At 42.8% G+C, this 21709-nt stretch overlaps 2 protein-coding genes across 2 annotated transcripts; both read right to left on the bottom strand.

Moving 5' to 3' along the window:
* On the bottom strand, positions 1 to 8599 carry dhx34 (DEAH (Asp-Glu-Ala-His) box polypeptide 34). The gene is made up of 16 exons (XM_034549127.1): positions 7586 to 8599; positions 6586 to 6897; positions 6030 to 6284; positions 5820 to 5922; positions 5451 to 5668; positions 5176 to 5350; positions 4670 to 4863; positions 4466 to 4567; positions 4096 to 4359; positions 3729 to 3902; positions 3501 to 3606; positions 2544 to 2650; positions 1490 to 1756; positions 1072 to 1263; positions 415 to 559; positions 1 to 280 (listed from the first exon to the last, which is right to left on the bottom strand). Exons 1-16 carry the CDS (start codon positions 8276 to 8278, stop codon positions 138 to 140), a joined length of 3450 nt encoding a protein of 1149 aa, XP_034405018.1. The 5' UTR covers positions 8279 to 8599; the 3' UTR covers positions 1 to 137.
* Positions 8600 to 9174: 575 nt separating this feature from the next.
* Positions 9175 to 21468, bottom strand: st14a (suppression of tumorigenicity 14a). Its single transcript, XM_034549140.1, has 20 exons — positions 21389 to 21468; positions 20706 to 20910; positions 18102 to 18261; positions 17487 to 17617; positions 17301 to 17371; positions 16686 to 16852; positions 16510 to 16545; positions 15798 to 16032; positions 14917 to 15059; positions 14722 to 14825; positions 14482 to 14594; positions 14263 to 14399; positions 14078 to 14182; positions 13870 to 13977; positions 13661 to 13777; positions 13283 to 13405; positions 12923 to 13106; positions 10924 to 11195; positions 10417 to 10553; positions 9175 to 10110 (listed from the first exon to the last, which is right to left on the bottom strand). The coding sequence occupies exons 2-20, from the start codon at positions 20745 to 20747 to the stop codon at positions 9952 to 9954; spliced, it is 2544 nt and encodes an 847-aa protein (XP_034405031.1). The 5' UTR covers positions 20748 to 20910; positions 21389 to 21468; the 3' UTR covers positions 9175 to 9951.
* Between the last annotated feature and the right edge of the window lie 241 nt (positions 21469 to 21709).

Here is a 21709-nt window from a genome sequence, read left to right as displayed (position 1 = left end):
AAAAAAGTAATAGCACTTTAATAACATTCTTCAAGTACAAATGTATAACAACCTCATTCCATGAACTCCAATAAGTTCTCAACAGAACAGAACAGACAAGTTGTGAGCAGCTGTTGCTCTTCAGATGCTGAAGTCAGTTACTTAGCAGAAAACATGTGCTGCCTTTTGTGTTTGAGGATCTCAGTGGAGGTGAGGGTCAGGTCTTCATCACAGACGTCACAGTGATAAACTCTGGTGAGACTGGGCACTGAGGAGGAGACCGCCTTTCCACCTTCTGGCTCTGAAAACACAAACCTACCATTAGCCTCACGTTATTCATCTCTCAACAAGTGTCAAGTCAGCTGGTGCATGTGTTCAAGTGATCCAACACCAACAGATACCTCAGAATGAACATCAACATAAGAAATTGCTGACCTTCCTCCGGCTGCTGCTGTTCTCCCGCTGGCCTGCAGGAGGCCTCGTGCTGCATGCGTTCCAGAGGAGTCAGAGGCATGTAGAGGTCACAGTTAGGACAGCTCCAGAAAGTGCGTAAACACTCACTGTAGAGATCCTTTGAGTCCTGCAAATTACAAAGACCAAAGACAAAGTTGAGTCAGATGTGGAGATCAGTGTGTTTCAAGTTAAATGCCTTTAACAAGGAAGGCGTGGTATATTACGTCAGGGAAGAGCTGACGAGCTAGCAACTATTTTGTTAGTGGTCGATATTTTGTTTGGGGGTTAAACTCCTCTGTTTTATTTAATAGTAACCTGTATTTATTCAGGAAAAGTATGTTGCCACGTGACCCTATTTTACACCTGCATTCTGATGTCAACCTGCAGCTCTGCTGGGGCAATTTGGTTTAGCTGTGGAGGTAATGTGGTGCTCCAAGCTGGAACATAAGTCATGTCCAGGTTACCTCTTTTAAACACGACCTCTAACAATACACAATTTCCCAAAAAACATCAACTTAACGGGAATTTCATATCCAGACATGGGACAATATTCCTGGCAGCTGTAACATTTATTTTCCATCTCTTCCTAACTTTTAAGAGAACGCTTGGCTAGACTGCCACTGTTTCAGATAGACTTACAACCAGACAGTTGTAGTTGAAGAAGCTGGTGACACGCAGGCCTCCTTTAATGGGGTCCGGCTTGGCCTCGACTCCTGGAAACAGTGGGTTGACGTCTCGAGCTTTGGTGTGAGACAGCTCGGACTGAGACTGAGGGCCGATGTACAGGTTCTGCGTCTGGAAAGCTGTGAGTCGCCGTAGGCTGTAAGTTATCTGGGAAGAAAGGTAAGCAGAACATTACTAAAAAGACTATATTAAATTAGAATGTCAAATGAGAATGAGTGTCTGAATCACTGAGAACATCAGAGAGGTAGAAATGAACAATATTGACGCATACAAACAGTATTATTTGCATCAAGAATTTGTGTATGATCTACTTTTCACGCCTGTTTTTGGGCTGCATCATACTGTAACCACCAGGTCAGCACTGCATCACTACCTCAGTGTAGAGCAGGAAGCGGACCAGGCCTTCACTCAGCTTCTCCATGACTTTGCGGGACACCCCCAGGACTGCAGGTCCCTCCATTGTGCTCTGTTTCAGCTGGGCCAACAGGAGACGCTCCCACTCACCCCGGAGTGTAAGAGCTGTGGACAGCACCTTCAGGGCCTCCTCGGGCTCCCTCAGCTCCAGCTCCAGCCAGCCGTCCACCACCAGGCGCGTACAGTCGGCGTTGCTGTCCACGGAGTTTGCTACCAGCAGCAGAGCCTAATGAGCACACAGAGATGTAATACTATGCGTGATGGATGAATGGACCAGCACTGGGAATATGGAAGAGATCATGATGGAAAAAAAGATATGTTGCCCAAAACAATGATGTTCTGGGACACAATATGAGTTACACATAATATAGAAATGTGTGATTATGTAGGTAATCAATAATACTAAAATCTGTGTCTAAATCTGATAAACATAACATCTGGTGTTCTACTACAGGTTGCTAACAGCAGCATTCCCAGTTTGGATCCGGCTGGGGATCTTTGTTTCAAGTACATTACATTTCATTTAGCTCTACTGTACAATAAACGGCTTGTCTGCATTTTATGTCCATCTGTGTAATATTTCCGTAACATGGAGAAAAAAAGAATCTCCCAATAAGAATGATAATGTTACTACATTTTCCCATTATCACAGATATTTTTTAAATGAACATGTTTCAATCTGTGAAAGAGAACTTAAACAAAAAACTAAATTAGACATCAACACCAGTAAAAAAAAAAGAAGCTAAACTTGTATTCCCGTATTTCATTAAAACAGTGTTATTTGGTGCAGATGTATCAATGTTGCAATACCGGAACCAGTGAAATAATTATGGAGAAAATTATTTGACTCTTTGTCCTACTCAGTAAACACGCCAACCCCAAAAAACATCGTAACCACCGGTCGGAGTCAGATTACTTCAACATAACACATAACCTTATCAAGACGATTAAATAGAACTAAAACATTGAGCAATTTGTGGCGAGAAAAGGTGGATCCCACATCGGGTACCAACTTGCAGCGCTGGAACCCGCACGCAGTTGGACAAATATGGCTTGTTGGTCTCCAACAGAGTGACGAAGGCCAGCAGCTGGTGTCTGCTGCTGTCCCGCCTGTCAGGCCCTGCAGGCAGGAAACAAAGACAAAGAGACAAGAAGAGTGAAAGGAAGAGACATGTGAGGACAAAACAAAAAGACTTCATCAGTGGATCAGGAGGCTGGGGAATAGATGTTCCAGTACAGTTGTTGAACTGCAAACACATAAAACCACCGCTGTGCAAAACAAGCAGTTGTAAATAATGTTTTTGCAACATGAAGAGAAAATATTTTGAAGGAAATGGACTTGAATTTTCATAGAAACATGCCAAACAACCAATGTGGTCTACTCTAGAACTAAAAGTAACTTCCAAAAAGAAACATCTTTGGTTAGGAGCTACTTAATAATTAAATAATTGAAATATAAGGTGCGAATGCTTCGTGAATTTAAATATCTTAAGTTGGATTTCACAAATAGGGTTTATCTCCCGTTGCAATTTAAAGGTGTGTTTTGTTCTTATGAAGAGTAAATCTGTTATCTGGGGAGAGGGATCCTCCTCTGTTGTTCTCCTGAAGGTTTCATCCCTTTTTTTCACTGTGAAAGGTTATTTTTGGGGAGTTTTTCCTGGTCTGATGTGAGGTCAAAGGTCAGGGATGTCGTATGTGTACAGATTGTAAAGCCCTTTGAGGATAATTTGTAATTTGTGATATTGGGCTATACAAAATAAACTGAATTGAATTGAATATATACAAAGCATGACTTTGTGTTACACGTGCCTCTCATATTATGTTCAGTCTGTTTTATTGATGCTCATTTTTCCTTAACAGTGCTACCTTTTTAAAGTTTTGGCTTTCAAAGCAGAGTTCTGAGTTTTGAATATACCTAAACAATCTACATGTAGTACATGTAGTAAAAAGACGTTATTAGAGAGATTTACCAATTTCCCTGGTGTCATCCTCAGGCACTTGCAACACCTCTGGGTCGCTGGCAAACACGCTAGTCGGGTGGATCACCACTCCCTGCTTATTCCTTGTGTGAAACACCTGAACATTGGAAAATCACAAAGGAAAAGTGGATCAATACAACACTATAGAAACACTGACACACACATACCTTTATTGTATCTAAACTGAGAAGCTGGGGTGGGTGCAGCAGGAGGCTTGACCTGCTCGGAGTCCTTGCGGGTGGAGTTGTGTTCATCGGGCAGTGCCAGCTGAGGGTAGAGGCCGCGGCAAAGCAGCAGCTTGAGCAAAACCTGCTGGCGGGAGGACATGTCCTGACTGACGCTGGCCGCCTCCCGCAGCTCTGACACGTTGTGACGCAACTTGAACTTCACATCCTGTTGCAGGTCAAACAGCACCACAGAGAGACCACTGATCAGTGTGACTGTGCCAAACAGGCGGATCAATTACATTTGTATTCTGCTGATTAAATCATGAGTGTCCCACTAAATAGCACAAAGGAATGACTTAAAGTCAAGTGTAAAACGTTGGTGTTGAGGGCTGCTTTGTAACCATCTTTTTCCATGTTACCTGTATGTCCAAGTTCTGTCCAGATGCCCCCTTGTCCTTCTGGCCTTTGCCGGCTCCCTCTGCGTCTGATCCTGAGGAGAACTCTCCGTCCTGGCCCTCATCCATCCTCAGGACTTTACGTCTGCCACTCTCCTGCTGCTCATGATCTCTTTTTAGCTGATGCAGCTTCTTCCTCTCCGTTAGCCTTTGCCTACGCTGCCCGCGGTCACCACCAGAGGGAGTGCTGCTCTCCGTTTCCAGCAGGCCGTGGCTCTTCAGCAAGTCCTTTCAACCACAGAGGAAGCTTATATAATAAAATAGTGTTCACACATCAGAAACCTTTCAAATGTGTTTTTTTTTAAATGTGTGAACTATTGTGTCAGTTGCCTACCTTGAACTGTCTGCGTAGGTTGACCATCTCATAGAGACGCTGCTCCTCCAGGCCTCTCCTCCTGCACCACTTCCTGGAGCCACCACCTCTCTCTCCCTTCACCTGTTGATGAACAGTTTTAAGTACAATGAAGACCATTTTATATCAAATCTGACTATTCTGTTCACCAAATAGCCGACGTCAAACAACGTTTCCATTACTGACCTCCACCCAGGCATTGAAGGTGTTGAGCAGGGTAAAGGGGTCCCCGTGGTTGCTTTGCAGGGGCTGGCATGCAGTGGCACAGTCTGGGTTGTGCTGTGCGCTGCGCAGGAAAGGCGACTGAACACTGAGGGCTGCTGCTACTGTCATCACGGGATCCACCAGTTTAAACAAGGAGCCCAGCACCAGCATCTTCCCTGAATGCACACACACACACACACACACACACACACACACACACACACACACACACACACACACACACACACACACACACACACACACACACACACACACACACACACACACACACACACACACACACACACACACACACACACACACACACACACACACACACACACACACACACACATTTTGTAAACTTACTTCAAGAGAAACCAAGACTAAAATTATGCGATTTAAACTTGATTCAACCGTTTGCCACGGTTTTGTTAGCAACAAAAAACACAAAAACTACAATAGGAGTTTGGTGAAGGGAATTTTACCGATGACCACATCCACAGGCAGCTGTGCCAGCAAATTACCAATCGAGGTCAGTTCAGAGCGACTGTCCAGCGCTCCCTGCTCTTTCAGATAAGTAATTGCAGTCTGGATACTAGCAGCTGGAGGTGGATCGATGAAGACAAAAGAAAGAGGATCTCCAAGAGACATGCTCTTCATCTGCAGAAACAAGATCGCACAAATAAAGCTAGAATGCAACTATAGAATTTGAAGAATGAAAAACAAGAATTTCTATTCTGCTTCTATGAGATATTGTTACCTGAAGAATGAGGGAGTCCAGAGCCACTCTGTGGATTTCAGGCACCGGATAAGGTGCAAAGGCATCGTAATCGGACTCGGCGTACAAGCGGTAACACACTCCTGGACCGGTGCGACCAGCGCGACCTTTCCTCTGCTCAGAGCTGGCTCGGCTGATCCAGAACTCCTGCAGACGTTGCATCTTGGCCTTTGGATCAAAACTCATCTCCTTTACCTTCCCTGTAAAAGAATCAATGACAAAACAATCCATTTTTGTGGGTGTTATTCTACTACGGAGCCGTGTATTGTTTCCCCCCTTTTTTACTATTTACATTTCTTTCAAGTTAGAAAGCATCCCCCCCCAACTACGAGTGTACTAGTATTGGTATACCTGAGTCTACAACAAAGCGTACTCCATCTATTGTAACTGAAGTCTCAGCAATATTGGTAGAGATGATGCACTTTCTCACTGCCGGAGGAGAAATGTCAAACACCTGAAGAATAACGTGACGACAGAGAATTAGAACTGGTAAACCAAATCCATAACATATCAGATTCAAACATTGCATCTCCACTCCAATCCAAACATAGCTGACTGTACCTTATCCTGCTGGGCCAGAGAGAGTGTGCTGTGTAGTGGCAAGACAATCCAGCGACGCGTGTGCGTGGCATAAACCTGACAGGCCTCCTGGATGGTGGAGATCTCCGCCACACCGCTGAGGAAGAGCAGCAGGTCACCACGCTCCTCGGGAGGGTAGCGCTGATCAATGCCCTGCAGGATGCGCAGGTAGGGTCTGGGATCCAGTTTCTCTGAGCGCGAGGCCTGCTCCTCATTCGGAATGGGCTGGTATATCACCTTCAGGAGACATGGAATTCAAAAGAAATATTATCCAACACATTCTCAAACCCGGAAAACACTGAAATATTCCAAATCGAATGCTTGAAATGTGTATTGCAGGCCGCAATTTCAAATGTTGTAATTAGAGACAAATCACTGGACTACCAAGAACATATCAAACTAACATACTGAATATTTTTAACCCGTGTCCATTACTTAGTGCATTGGTCTTTGAGCATTCCTGCATCAAAGCCCAGAAAACTAATTTCTTCAAGTGAGATTCATATTACACCTGTGATTGACGGTGTCCTCTGCTTACCTGTATAGGGAACAGCCGGCCTGGTACCTGCAGCACAGGAGCACCTCTGAAATAGTCAGAGAAAAGTTTGATGTTGATGGTGGCCGACATGAGGATGAGACGCAGGTCTGGTTGGTCCGACAGCAGGGAGCGCAGGACCCCAAGAAGGAAGTCACAGTGGAGGTGCCTCTCGTGGACCTCGTCCACGATCAACACCTGGTACTGAGAGAGGGTCCTGTCCTGCTGGATCTGTCGGAGCAGCAGCCCCTCAGTCAGGAACAGGAGTTTGGTGGACGGGGTCCGGGTTGTCTCAAAGCGGATCTGGTACCCCACCTGCAAAACATGAGCTTATTCTGATATGCGTTTACAATCGAGTCAGTGCTGCAAACGAACTAGGAGACTGTAATTGACTAAAACTGCATAAAACAATGTTCTATTACTTTATACGTATGTTATCTATTTGACTTTCTGGTTGTAGCCTTCCACACATTGTGGAGTCAAGGAGATATCTACAAATTCCTCTTGGTCTTTAAAGATGTTGTAAAAGTACTCTTATTACTCAGTACTCAGAGTGGCCCATTTCATAATCATATATATTATATAATTGGATTATAATTGGTGATGCATTAAGGTGTCACTTTTATGTTACAGCTGGTAAATGTGGAGCTTAATTTAACTACTTGATATACTGCTGGGTGAATTGTGAATTCCCCGGGATCAATAAAGTCATCTTAATCGATAATAATACGTCATATGTTATTTGTTGATTCTATTTTGTATTATTGATCTCTGAGGTATAGTGGAGTGGCACTTTAAAGTAGCAGAACAATGGAAGTAAAATTCAAGTCCTTCAAATTAAGTACATAACTTGAGTAAACGTACTTAGTTACTTTTTACCACTGAGAAAAACGCAATTTGCCTTTTGTATTTGATGTGTTGGATGAATAGTTGTGGACAAGGTGTTGTTTACAATGTGCAGTCAGCAGAGGTCGGAACCTTTATCGGACCGTGCGTGACTAACCTTGGAGCCGTACTGATTGAGACTCTCAAAGCTGACCCTCTTCGCGAGGGATATACAGGCGATACGTCGAGGCTGAGTGCAGGCGATGTGGTTGAAGCCAGCCGAGAGAAGATACTGGGGTACTTGGGTGGACTTCCCACAGCCCGTGTCCCCTGCCACCACGACCACCGGGTGGAGTCGCACCAGCTCCACTATCCTGTCCCGGTACTGGAAGATGGGCAGGTTCTTCTGCTCCCGGCGGAGCTTGGCCAGCTTTCCAAAACTCTGTCTCTGGTTGAAGTCCAGGAAATGCAGGAGAGCCAGGCGGCAGTCGGAGATCTCCTGACTGCCCGGACCCGAGGGTCTCTCCCTACCTCTGTGCTCCGACGTCCCAAGGCGCTCCTCCACATCCCTGGTGCACACGGACACGTTGATGCGGTAACGAGCGTCGTAGTCTTTCGGAAGGCCGAGGTCTACCTTTCCTGCGCCAGTCTTTCTCCCGTCTTCGCTGTCCCTCTTCGCTCCTGCCCCAGACATGTCCCTCTTGGTTTTAAACCGTTGGAAGCGGTCAAAAAAAGACCAGAACTCTTTGTGCTCCGGCCGTCCCGCCTGGATGTAGTCATGTCGGCGGAAAAAGATCTCGTCCAGCTGGGCTCGGCACTGCGGGCTGTCCCAGTCCCAACTGCGGCTGTCCCTCCTTCGGTCGGAGTCCATGTTTGGTGTAAAATAAGTTACTCGCCTTCACCACGGAGATAATTCACAACGGATAAATTAAATCGACATCTCCGACTTTGCAAACATGCAGCAGCTCGCTGCCCTCACTAAATTATATAAACAATAAACTACATCCATGTCAAACCGTTTGTAATGTTTTGAAACCATTTGTGTCTGAGACGAACAAAGCACGAGTCCTCAACATTGTTTTACACCTTTACATCTGAGATGACCGGCCATTTAAACGGTACGGCTGAAAGAAAAGAAGAATAGATGAACACAAATCATGATGGAGACTGCTGCGAAAACCTGGGGAACAATAATACGGTGGGACCGTTTCCGCCCCGTTCGTAAATATCTTCCGGTAAAGGTGAGATTCAAGGGTTCTTGGTTCCGGAGTCGAATTAGAACTGAATAGACAAAGACACTCAACAGAGGACAATGGAGACACGTAGAAAACGCAAAATACACACACAAAATAAAATCTGCAGCTGGACCAAAATTAGCACTACTTTCTGACATCCCATCATTTCAATGTACATCACATTCATAGTGGCAATCTCCCTCCAGTCTCTCCTCAGTTTAGTTTATTTACGCACACAAAATAGAGAAGATTAAAAAGAACACAACATTAATATACGTAAGATATGGCTGTGTCATATTGATGACAATGTATCTGAACAAAGTATGATATATAATAATAACAATACCTTATCAACAGCAAAAAGGACATGTGTTTGCTAATGAACATATTGCAGAGTGAACAAATAATATTAATTCAGTTTAAATAAAGGCACAATGCAAAGCAAATATGTTGGATGTTAAGCAAAGTCATAAAAAAAACATCTCCTAAAAATAATTCAGAGTATGGAGACAGAAATGCCAAGAATTGGAGGTTATATATTATAATTATTTTATTGAAAAACATCTGCTATAAAACCACATTTACAAAGATTTAAGAAGAATTAAACTGAGAAGCCAATATTGTGCTGGATGAGATATATTAAACATGAAAGCTTAACCTCAAACAAAACTTGTTCATGCTGATGTATTTTTTTGCAGTTCATGGCTGTTAATATATAATGCCATCCATGATGAGCAGGACAATGCTTTCCAAAGAGAAGAATCACATCACTAACTCTTCAGGGATTTCTGCTGGACGAAAAATCACTAAGATGAGTATGATACCAAGCCATAGGAGGTAAGATGGATGAGCTTGCGGCCATTTTGCTTTCTAAATTTACAAAATTCTGACAAGGAAAACTGGTAGGACATTTATATATCTACTGATAAAACACAAGACAGAGATGCACAATTCATTTGTGTACATGTGTAACAATCACGCCTACAATCTACTTAATGTGCAGCACATAACATTGGTCTCCATCAAAACAAGCTTTAAAAAAAAAATGGCAGAATAAAACCACACAAAAATAAAACCTTTATTTACATTCAAAAACATGTCATCAACCCCACCCTCATAAAATAGCAGTCTTAAAATGTGTTTCAATTGCTTTTTAAGCAAACGGTGCATTTTCAGCTTTAGCTGCGACAGAGTCAACGCCACTACATCAGCTGGAAAGTCAGAGTGGTGAAGCAACAACCCGTACTTTGGTTTGTCATCAGTCCGTGTGCATTTTCTATATGACCTGGTTGGACCGCTTTGCAGTGGTCTACACTCCCGTCTTTTCTTTGATCCACCCACGGAATTTGGTGACCCTTGTGTAGATGCCAGGTTTGTTCCTGCGCGCACAGCCATCGCCCCAACTAACCACTCCTGCCAGGAACATGCGGCTGCCGGACGGACTGGACAGAGGGCCGCCAGAGTCCCCCTAACAGAGACAAATACGGGCACATGTGAGAGTTACTACTTTCTTTGCCTTTTCCTGCTACACCTCTTCCTTCTCCGCAATTAAAGTCAGAAAGGTGTTTTCCATGCCCTTGTTATGAATTCAATGAACTTACCAAGCCTAACACTCTTTTATCACCACAGTATAATTGACAACAGTTACATTTCTAGCTAATTGTCAAATTTGCACATTGATAAAATATTGATATGCCTTATTTTGTCAAACAATCTGGGAGAAAGCTGAAACCATAAGAAAGAAGGCATGGCAGCTTCAAGGGCCTTTTATTACCTGGCAAGCATCGACTCCCCCGGTCAGCACTCCGGCGCACAACATCCGAGACGTGATCTGCCCTCCCATTAAATCGTTGCACACCTTGGAGTTGATGATTCGGACCTGGGCCTTTTGGAGCACTTTTGCAGCAAATCCTAAGTCACAAAAACGACAGAAGGACACCATTACGCTTATGTTGAAGTCTAAACATAATCAGAGAAAAGGTATAATAGATATAAAAATGTATTAGCACCTACATGACATCCATCTGTAAGCCAATATAGAGCTACAATTTGAATATTTTTGCAAATGATAACTACCCAGTATATAACAGAGCATCACCAAATTAAATCAAAAACTGTAATTACATTTTTATATTCTTTCACTCACTGGATAGTTAGTTCACTGGATAGTTATTTGAGCTAAAGTTTTGGTTAAAAAATGATAAAAAAAAGTTTCAGTATTAGTGGCTACAAGGATTCATCAAAATGGGAAATACAGAGTTTGATTTTGGTGAGAACTCACCTCCTTCTCGAGTAGCGCCCCACCCGGTGATCCACACAGTGTTACCCATTGGAAAATCATGTTGAGGAGCCGGCATGCAGATGGGCCTGATGTAATCCGAGTATGTGACGGGTCTGTCCAGCTCCATCAGGGCGATGTCATTGTCATAGGTGTATGCGTTGTAGTTCGGGTTGGCTATGATCCGCTTCAGGTTCCTCTTCTCCACGACACTTCCAACATTCCCTTGGGTGTGAAGGCCGAGGTAAGCTTCCCAAGTGCTGGGCTGGGAGTATCTGAAGACGTACACCCAAAAGAATTTGCAAAAATTATTCTCAATCTAGAATAACAAGCGTCACATGAGAAAACAACCTGAGTTAGGCCTGGCTGTTCAGATCTTGTTTACCATTACAGTTCAATTGAATTATGCATGGAACAGGATTGCATTTTTTCATCTACATAACATTTCAAAAATCAGGCACATCTTGTCTCAAAAAGATGCAGAAAAGCTGGTTCACGCGTTTGTTACTTCCAGACTAGATTACTGCAACTCCTTATTATCAGGCTGCTCTAATAAGTCTCTTAAGTCCCTCCAGTTGATCCAGAATGCTGCAGCTTGTGTACTCACAAAAACTAAGAAAAGAGATCACATGACTCCTGTATTAGCTGCTCTGCACTGGCTCCCTGTAAAATCAAGAATCACATTTAAAATTCTTCTCCTCACCTACAAAGCCTTGATTGGTGATGCACCATCATATCTTAAGAAGCTTGTAGTACCATATTGTCCCACTAGAGAGCTCCGCTCACTAAATGCGGGGCTACTTGTGGTTCCTAGAGTCCTAAAAAGTAGGATGGGAGCAAGAGCCTTCAGTTATCAAGCTCCTCTTTTATGGAACCAGCTTCCACTTTCAGTCCGGGAGGCAGACACAGTCACCTCATTCAAGAATAGACTTAAGACTTTCCTGTTTGATAGTGCTTATAGTTAGGGCTGAATCAGGTTTGCCCTGGTCGAGCCCCTTGATATGCTGCAATAGGCTTATAGGCTGCTGGGGGATGTTTTAGGATACACTGAGCACCTATCTCCTCTTCTCTCTCTCCTTATGTATGAATTTACATCTCTCCATTGCACCTTAATAACTCTGCTTCCTCCCCGGAGTCTTTGTGACTTCACGTCTCATAGGGTCCATTGGACCTGGAGGTGTCTGAAGCTGGCCCTGCTTCCTGCATCCAGCCTTTGGCCTAGACCTGGCCTGCTTCCCAATGGTCCTGCCTCCTTCTCTTCGCCTCCTGCCTCAAAGGTCTGGCCTCTTTTGCGATGCCTCCTGCCATGGCCCTCCTCTCTTCCCCTTTCTGTTCCATGGATTGTGGTCCATGCCTACTAATAATTATTCATACATTTCTGTCATATTCATTGAACGCTGTTCATCTGGTCACATGACATCTATTGCATCTGTCCATCTGGGGAGAGGGATCCTCCTCTGTTGATCTCCTGAAGGTTTCTTCCCTTTTTTTCTATTTCTTGGGAGTTGTTCCTGATTCGATGTGACACCAGAGCATTGTGTCTAGTCTATGGTTTCACTTTGCATGTGACAAATTGTTCACAGCATATTTAAAGTAAAAAATAAACGAACTGCATTAGTTATTTTGTCCTAATGTTTCAAAGAATTTAAGAAGCTCTCAAGGCAGTTCTTTTGTGTAAAAACTGTATTCAACTGTATTCAAGCTCTCGAATAAGGACATAAATTAAGTTTTTAATATCTAAACATGGCTCTAAAATAATGTGTCCAGCATAGAAATACATAGATAGAGGACTTTAATGTCAATCTACTGTTGCACTCTTTTTAAGTTCAAAGAATCTGAAAAATATCTGTAAAATGAAAGTTTAACCAGACATCTGGAGGTGGTTGAGCTGCCGAAAGATCTTGTGGCTGTGAGCTCTGATTTGACACACAATGCCATATTGCAAAAAGAAAGAATCTTTCTTGTTGCCAGTGAGAACATAAAATAAAAACCAAGAGGCTACCTTGTCCGGCCGTCATCTTGCACACAGTGGGCAGCGGTGACCAGCCAGTTCGGACTGATGATGGTCGCTCCACACACGTGACCGAAACCTTTGACGTGGAGGCTGACCTGCCAGGGAAACTCCCCGGCTTCTGTATCCTCGCCGCCCACAATACGCGACGTCTTGAACATGCTCCGGCCGCAGTCTGCAATGTAAACAATCAATCAGTCACAGGGCTGGCATGTTGCAGCTCGTCGTTGTGCCTGAAGTGGGTGGAAGTTCGCATCCGTAAGGCTCAACAATGCAGATGGCGACAGTAACAACTTTTGAATGTCTGAGATGAAGTACGTGCACCCGCTGAAGGTTTTCATTGGGACTGACCGCAATTCTGCTCGTCAGATCCATCTTCGCAGTCCTGCGTCCCATCACATTCGGGGTTCACTTTACTGATGCATTTATTGTTTTTACATCTATAAGTGAGATCACTGCACTTCAAATCCATGCCTACAGAGAGGGGGAGGGAAGAACAATCAAATCCAAACTATGAAAAAAACGGGCACTGTATAAAATTCCTCAAGCGTGGGGGAAAAAAACTCATTTCATCAATTATGTGTTCCCTAAAATGTATTCTTTACTCATGTTGCAAACGGTTTAAACAAACTGTTTAAACTAATAAAGACAGCAGCATAAATTGATATTTTGTTAGATTCAGTGACTTATGTCTGGAGATATGTTTGCACTTTAGAAAAGAAGGCTTACTTCTCCCACAGTCGAGCTCATCTGACCCGTCCCCACAGTTGTCTGTACCGTCGCAGCGATTCTTCTCAGACACACATTTTGCATTCTTGCATGTTATTTGTCCAGTTTTGCATCCACCTTAGATAACAAAAGAAATGGTCAGGCATGAGAAAACTGACCTGTCAAAGCGCATGTAAAATTCAGCCTCCATGAGTGCAAACCGGTCTTACCACAGTTCAGCTCATCTGTGAGGTCTCCACAGTCGTCTACGCCGTCACATTTCCAGAACATGGGCTTGCACAACCCATTCTTACAGCTGATGTGCTTTGAACTGCACTCTGGAGGAAAACACAGAACTCACTTTGTGTGCCAACAAAGCAGAGAGTAATTACACTATCGATGTCGACGACTCTTCCAGAGTGTAATCAGAGTACTTACTGCAGTTTAATTCATCACTCATGTCTCCGCAGTCATTCCAGCCATCACACTTGAGCGCCAATTTCACGCAGCGTTGATTTCTGCACTGGAACTCCTTTGGACAAGCTATGGATGACATGACGGGGTTAACGCCGAGGTACACTTGCTTAGCGTCAAGAAATATCCACGGTCGGGGAGTCACTCACGGTCTTTGACGTCGATGGCCTCATATGACGCGTCAAAGCCTCGGTCCACATAGGAGGCGTCGGAGAAAAACACCACGCTCATTGTGTTGGTGTTGCTGGTTTCCGTCACCGTTCCATCAGGCTTTTCTCCGCAAAATCTGAGGATGACGTGCACAAGTAAGAATTCTGCTCTGCTCTGTCATTCCTATGTGGTTTTAAGAGAAACAAGCATGGACTCACTTCTTTCTGTTGACCTCCACGTAGTCCTTGCTACATTCCTTACTGTTCTCCTGCCCGGGCTCAGACAAGAGGAACTTTCTGAACGTCACCTTCACCGCCTTACCAGCAGGGACCTTAATGATCGACAGAGACGAGTAAAAACCTAACTGGCATGGTGACAAGTGACCTTCCAAGCAGCAATACATACACACACACGCATATACATATGTATAACGTGTCGATTAGGTTCCGTCGTCTCACCTGGATCGACCACTGACACGAAGTCCGAGGAGGATAGTAATTTGGGAAGTTGGGAGAAGTGAAGGTGCCTTTTTCGCCCGTCAGCTGGCCACCGCATGTCGTACCTAATAAAAATAGGTTTGTGTCAGGATTTGTCCAATGATCAAACATTTATAATGCAGCTCCCAACAAAGAGGTTCAAACATTAATCCCCACCTTTACTTCCGCGTCGGATTTGAGAGAGCTTTGCCCTAAAACCTGGGTAGTTCTTCTCCTTATCAGAGGCCATCGTCACCAGCATGACATTGCCAGAAGACAGATAGGTCAATGGTTCACTAGGTGAGTAGTACCCACACATCCTGAGGAAGAAAAAACAGACGACATACAGTTTCTATATACACTGTTCACTGGTGTGATGATATGGAGTTTCTAATTTGGTTTAAATTCCATTATTATTATAAAATAAATCAGTAATTGGCTTGAACTGATTTCAGAACAACATATTTTTTACTGAAACGCCCACGGCAATATTTGTGTGCGCAACGCTGTTTGAGGGTTTTCCTGCCAGTAAAAAATGAGAAAGAAAATGTTGGCCCAAAACAGTATCACATTACAGTCTTATGAAGCCTGGTTCCTTTAATACGGATTCAGTTAAAACATAAATTGAAAGTTCCTTCATGTGGAGCCTTTGTTGTTGTGGCTCTTATGCACCAACAAGGCATTTTATCTCTCCTGTGCAAGAATGCCACGAATGATTTTATGATGCACACATGAAAAGTTATGCCTGTAGAGTTCCTGGTGGCTTTCTGACTGCATCTTATATTGTTTACGGTTTGGAAAGAGCAATAACACTCTCAAATTCTTTCATCTGATTTGCTCCCACATTTAAACACAACTTTATTTTGAGGCTTAACCCAGGCAATGATAGGCCTTTGTATGTGTACATCAGAAACACAGCATCTGACCAGCAGAGGGCCTTACATACTAGATGTCCTCTATCCCAATCTAAACATATATACAGTGTGCCACTACATGAAGGCAGGTGAGTATCGTATCTGCTTGAATTGTATTTAGATGAGACCAAAGGAAGAACTCACTCTTCCATGACGCGGCTCTCGATGGCCACCAGGGAGTCGTAGATTTTGAGAAAGTCATTCTGGCAGTTCTCTTCCAGATTCATCATATCGAACTCGAGCTTGATGACGTAGCCGGGGTCTGCTCTCAGCTGCCACTGGATGAAGGTGTTGGGGGGATATGGACTGTTAGGGAAGCCAGGCGACTGGATCTGCCCAATTGTTCCGGTCTTTGTATGTTCGGTAAACTTCAAAAATTCTGAGACAGACACAATGACTTTTAGGGGTGTTCCTATTCAACTTTGTAAATCACAGGAAAATAACATTTTATAAATATGATGAAACACTGTAGTTCAAGTAAACAAGTCACAATGATGCTTTTGCCAAATATAGAGAAGAGTTTCAACCTTGTACACTTCTAAAATTTTAGATTAAAAAGAACAAATAGAATTCCCAACTATGGCTCAACTACATGTTTATCATGCCAGTCAAACTAGTCTTGTAAAAAATGACAATATTTCTAATTCTTGGTGGGTAGAAAGATAAGCGGCAAACGAAAAACTATTTCTTGTCTGCCAACTATATGTCAGAAGAAGAACGAGAGACGATAATCAATAATGATTTCAGCTCTGGTGACACGTTTCAAACCCCATGAAGTATGTGTGAACACATGTTTGCTGTGCTCTACTTACATGGATGAGATATCAAAAATAAATAGATGAAGATGAGCACTTACGGCTGAATGATGTTGAAAACAGTCGGGCATCAAGTGCTGTGAGATGACATGCATACATAACTTAGATGAGGAGGCCGACAGCGAAACAGACAGAACATGACACAACAAACCATAAACAAAACAGCACGATGGATTATGGACTGAATCACAAACAATGCCAGTTGCTTTGACTCTACCTGAAGATATCACATCTTCAAGGACCAGAGAGTTGCCAGGTCTGGACAGGAAGCGCTGCTCTTTGTCCACAAGCTTTTCCATCGTAGACATGGCTTTGTCGACGGATGCCTCTTGGCCCGTGGGGACTTTGAACTCGGACAGGTAGTAGGCAATAACACTGCCTTCACTGAGACAACAATGGAATAGTGCAGAGGTGGAGCAAAGTAAAAAAATAATTGTTACTTCTACCACAAGGGTCAGACAGGTGTATTCTTATTAGTCGTATATCAAATACTTGGAATTGGTCTCTCTTCACAACCACATCTATGTCAAAAGTACCCAATCTATTTCTGGAGAAGGAAATCTTCACATGGGCATTCAAAAGCAGAGGGCACCAACTTTAAGAATCTTCAGAACTTACAATTTGAACAACAGACGTTGTCGGAGATTAATGTGTTTTAATATGGAGTTACTATTGGATCTGCATGTATGCACACACAACATCAAACAACAACAAGCATCCAGTGAGATAGTTTTCCTCCAAATGTCATCGTTTTTTATATCGTGCTAACCAACACACAAACAGGAAAGGAAACATGGCCCTCTTGGAAGAGGTAATGATGAAGGAGCCTTACCTGAAAGCCTGAACTGTAGATCCAACATAGTATTTGGCCAATTGAGGACTTTTGGAATAGATGGATTTAAGCTGAAAGACAGAGGAGCATCATCGCAACGGAGAGGGACACAAATGCGCTTTGAAAACACCCATTTTCATGTTTGAGGAGAGGCCAGTGGCGTGGAGGCCTGAGCAGCAGTCTTACCTGTGAAGTCACCTGCTTCGCCAGCGCCTTGAACTCGGAGGTGTTGGACTTCTCGTAGGCATCTTCGAACACCTGGTTAGTGATCCGCATGGAGCCGCTGTACATCTTCTTGAGTCGCACATCTTTACGGACTGCAGGACGACACGGACAAGTGAGGATACACAGCCACACTCTTAGCGCACGGGAGTTCAGCTTATCTTACAGATATATACACTTTATTCATCCCCAGGGGGATATTTGTTTGTCAACTGATGTAGCTGTAATCCCTCCTTCTAGGTTTCAGTCATTTGCATGTGCAAATAATCAAGAAGAATAAAGAGATTTTAACTTACCGAAGAACATTGAACCAAAACGTGCACGTTTTTTGCACCAAAAAGGGCAGTTTTTTAGTCCTCATTGTTTGTCTATTTGTTTTTTAATAATATATTTCAAAACTTCAGCAGATCAAAAAAATAAAAATAAAAAGAATGAGGAATGAGTTCAAAGTACATATGTGCAATTTATCCAAACTAATTTGACTTTTTAGTCAGTAGAATTTTTTGTTTTCATCCTGTTTCATTAACTGTTTGCTATTGTGTCCTATTATCAAATGAACATCAAGGAAAAAGTTCTTACAGTGGAAATGCCAGACGAGCAGTCCAGTCATCAGAGCTACAACGGCGGCAAAGATCACCACACCGATCACAGCCCCAACTTTCCCCGGACCCTTTTTCTTCTCAAGCTTTTTGTTATCTGATGCTGGCAGGAATTGGACCGAGGTGTCCCAGTCTTTGTCCTAGAAGACAGATAGATGGATGGATGAATGACGGACACATACAACTGAAGGGTCTATATTAAGATAACGACAACCTCAAAATATGAATTCCAACCATTTCATAGGAGCGGGAAGACATTTGTGTACATAAAGCTGCAAAGAGACAAGTGACAGCAGCAGACAGCAAGTAGGTAGTTGTGTAGTTTAGGAATGCCCCGAGCCAGTGCTAACCTACAAACAGATAAACTATCTTCTAATATATGAAAAAAATGAATTTCTTCGACTATTGCAAGAAATCTGAGCAGATTTTCATTCAAAATCTACTCGCAAAACTGAAATGACCGTTACAGTGACTGTAAATGAATTAGAAGGGAACGTCATGCATGAGTCACGGCCCCGTGGTTGTCTGTAAGAAGTGAGACGGAGGGGGGAGGGAGTACAAAGGTTTCACCATGAACAATCCTGTCAAACCTGTTGGGAACAAACCACTTGCCGATCTTTAGGGGAACAACAAGTGTGTGTGTGCTCACTGCACTGTTGTAGAAAACTAAAAGGTCCCTGTAAAACTTCACAGGTAAACAAAAGAACATCTAATAAACTTTGGGCCTGCAAGTTTAACAATTACACGCTGCTTATGAGAAGATTGTCAGCAGTGCACAACTACAACTCCATTTACTGATTTATAAACTAAGAACAACCGTCTCTGCTCGTATAAACCTGATACTCCAGCTGAATGACTACGATTAATTATACTGCACCTATGATGGTAAGCGTTTGTCTTAAAAGAGCAGGTTTGACATCTATCACTCATTTCAGAGGATCATTGCAGTCGGTGGAATAGATATGCATGGTTCTGTGTCCTTTGTTCACCAACATAGTGTTACGTGCTTCACACATTTACTGCCCAAGGTGTTTTTTTTTTGTTTGTTTTTTAGATAACAAGCTACAAATTAAAAAGCGGAAAAGATTTGAACTCAAGAAACAGAGAGAATGTGTCAGAACACCCAATTTACTTAAAAACAAGATGGAGCTTTCCTGGCAACAAATATTTTTTTTTGATAACCAGAACTGTGACTCAGAACTCTTCAAATGAACCATAACGATGAACTGATTACGTATACAACTTTAGTGGGCTTATTAACAGTTCAATCAATACAACTAAAATGTAAAACAATCCGTCACACAACTTCAAAAAATTAAAAGTACATTCTTTAAAAACGTCAAATACCTAAAGTGTCCACCTTTGACAGGAATCTGGTTATTGTTCTTGGAGACAACAGAAATGTAAATCTAAAAACACAAACCATGTAATCAATTCCAATATATTTAAAATGCTTTAAATTATTACCCAGCCTCACTGTCAATGACCAACTTTACTCATCAGACCTGAACCAGTGTCCTGACAAATCCTCTGATTGAAATCTGGAGGGCTTTTCTAACATTATGCATTTATGTTTACCACCATGCTGTGATGCTGTGTGTGTGGAGTAATCTTGAATGGATGTTAGTGTACAGAATTGAAGGACTCGAGTGAACAAGTCACAACAGGGCAGAGGAACTTGGAGGAATTCAGGCGTCGCTTTCTGAGGACCTTCACTGATGAAGCTCAGGAAAGTTCTACAATCATCAATTAAAAAAGGTTTTATCCAAAGACGTTGTTTGTAGGGTTTTGGAGTATGACTTACTTCAAACTGCAGGTGGTAAGATGCCTCAATACTTATTTTTTTCTTCATAGAAATTAAGTACAATGCAGAGAAAATGAGCTGGACGAGTGCAGCGTCAACGGGCTAGTTTGTTCACAGGATATCTCAAGAAAATGTGGTAAAAAGTTATACCATGGGACAAAGGACATACGATTGTATAAGCTTTTACTTGAATGAGAGGAAAAAAAACCTGACATGTATCCTATGAATATCATCACTATGTGTTGGTTGTTTATTGGTTTAGTGTATCAAAATGACACTTTTGAGGGGTTGTGTAGTATTTGCTCATCTTAAAATGACATTGTTGGGCTTTTTTTTTTAAATGTATTTTTTCACATTGGAACAACAAGTTGAAAAGCTCGCCCAGAAATATATAAAATCAAACACCTGGCAGAGCCTCGGATCAGGACGGAACCAGAAGCTTGGCGAGGAAAGGAAACCAGGTTGGGTTTTTTTCTTGCTGGATTTCTTTCTTTTTTCACGTCATAACATCTTTGTGTGGAATGAAAACAAGTGACCTTTCTACTTCATGCATGACAGTTTCGCTACGGGGCGGCTCATTTACCTACAGGTCACACTAACTTTGACTGATCTTTAAGCATCAGATTGGTTCACTTCCTGTCTAATGCTCACACACATGCACCATCAGCTAACACCCAAACGCTTTCACAGAACACCAATCAATATTTAAGAGGGTAAAACAAAGCATGCGCCCGAGTCGGATGGCCTCGAGGCCGTACAGAAGTCCTACATGTGTCTTACCGACTTCGGGGTGTACCTCAGTCCACTGTCCATGTAGTCCATCAAGGGTAACCTCCGATTAAAAGCAAAACGACCTCAGCACACCTGAACTTCTTCCTCCCTTCTTGTTTATTTCTTGCGGTGGTGCGTTCATGGGCTGTTTTCCGAGGTGAACCTGCAGGCCTTTGGTTGCCGCGAGACGGAATGAACCTGCGAGCAACTAAAACTGAAATAAAAAACTAAATAAAAATCTACAGCAGTCTGGTTACAACGAAGAATGTGTCTTCGAAAGAAGTCTCCTCTCCAGTCGACGTGCTCACGAATGCTGGTCGGGCCCCAATATGAGTGCGTCTCCTACTGAGAGAAACTGGACGAGACTACCAAGAAAAAACTATTTCCGAGAGCTTCAGGTTTCTGTGGGCGTGTCTCCCGCACCTGTCGCGACTTCCTGTTTACCTGCCACAGGTACTTTAAAAAAAAAAAAAAAATGTAAATTACCTTTTATGGGACACGACTACAGAAAAATGCTGAAATAAACAAAAGCGCTATTATAATACTGACAGTGCTTATAGTTCACAATGCGTTGTCGTGTCTCGAAGCATTTACACCATTATAAATGACCGTTATTGGACTAAATTCAAAAGCGTTAATTGACTACATTACAAAAAGATATGTGAAGTTGAACATCATATAATAATATACACCTGTAAGCATTTTGAGACTAATTCCACGCCATCGATCTGCCTCCTCTGAGTATCAGGACGATGACCGTATCCGCGCTTTCTGCTTCTTCTTAATTACTGTGTGTGCAATGATACGATGACTCACTCTTAAATCATCTCTATTTCTGTTGCTTCCATGATGAGCCATAGGTTTCTGTTTGAGAAAATAGCACCCCCTTAAAACGGAAATCCCCCCCCCCCTAATCTGTGGGGAAATGGATCAATATTTCTGTATGAGCCATGTTATAGTTTACAGTTTTTTGTATTTTAATTTTATTGCTCAAGTATTGTGTGTTATGCCCT

The sequence above is a fragment of the Cyclopterus lumpus genome, chromosome 13 (genome assembly GCF_009769545.1).
Source record: "Cyclopterus lumpus isolate fCycLum1 chromosome 13, fCycLum1.pri, whole genome shotgun sequence".
In the NCBI taxonomy this organism is placed as follows: Eukaryota; Metazoa; Chordata; class Actinopteri; order Perciformes; family Cyclopteridae; genus Cyclopterus; species Cyclopterus lumpus.
Note: the sequence above shows the minus strand (reverse complement) of the source record. Positions and strands in the feature narration are given on the sequence as shown.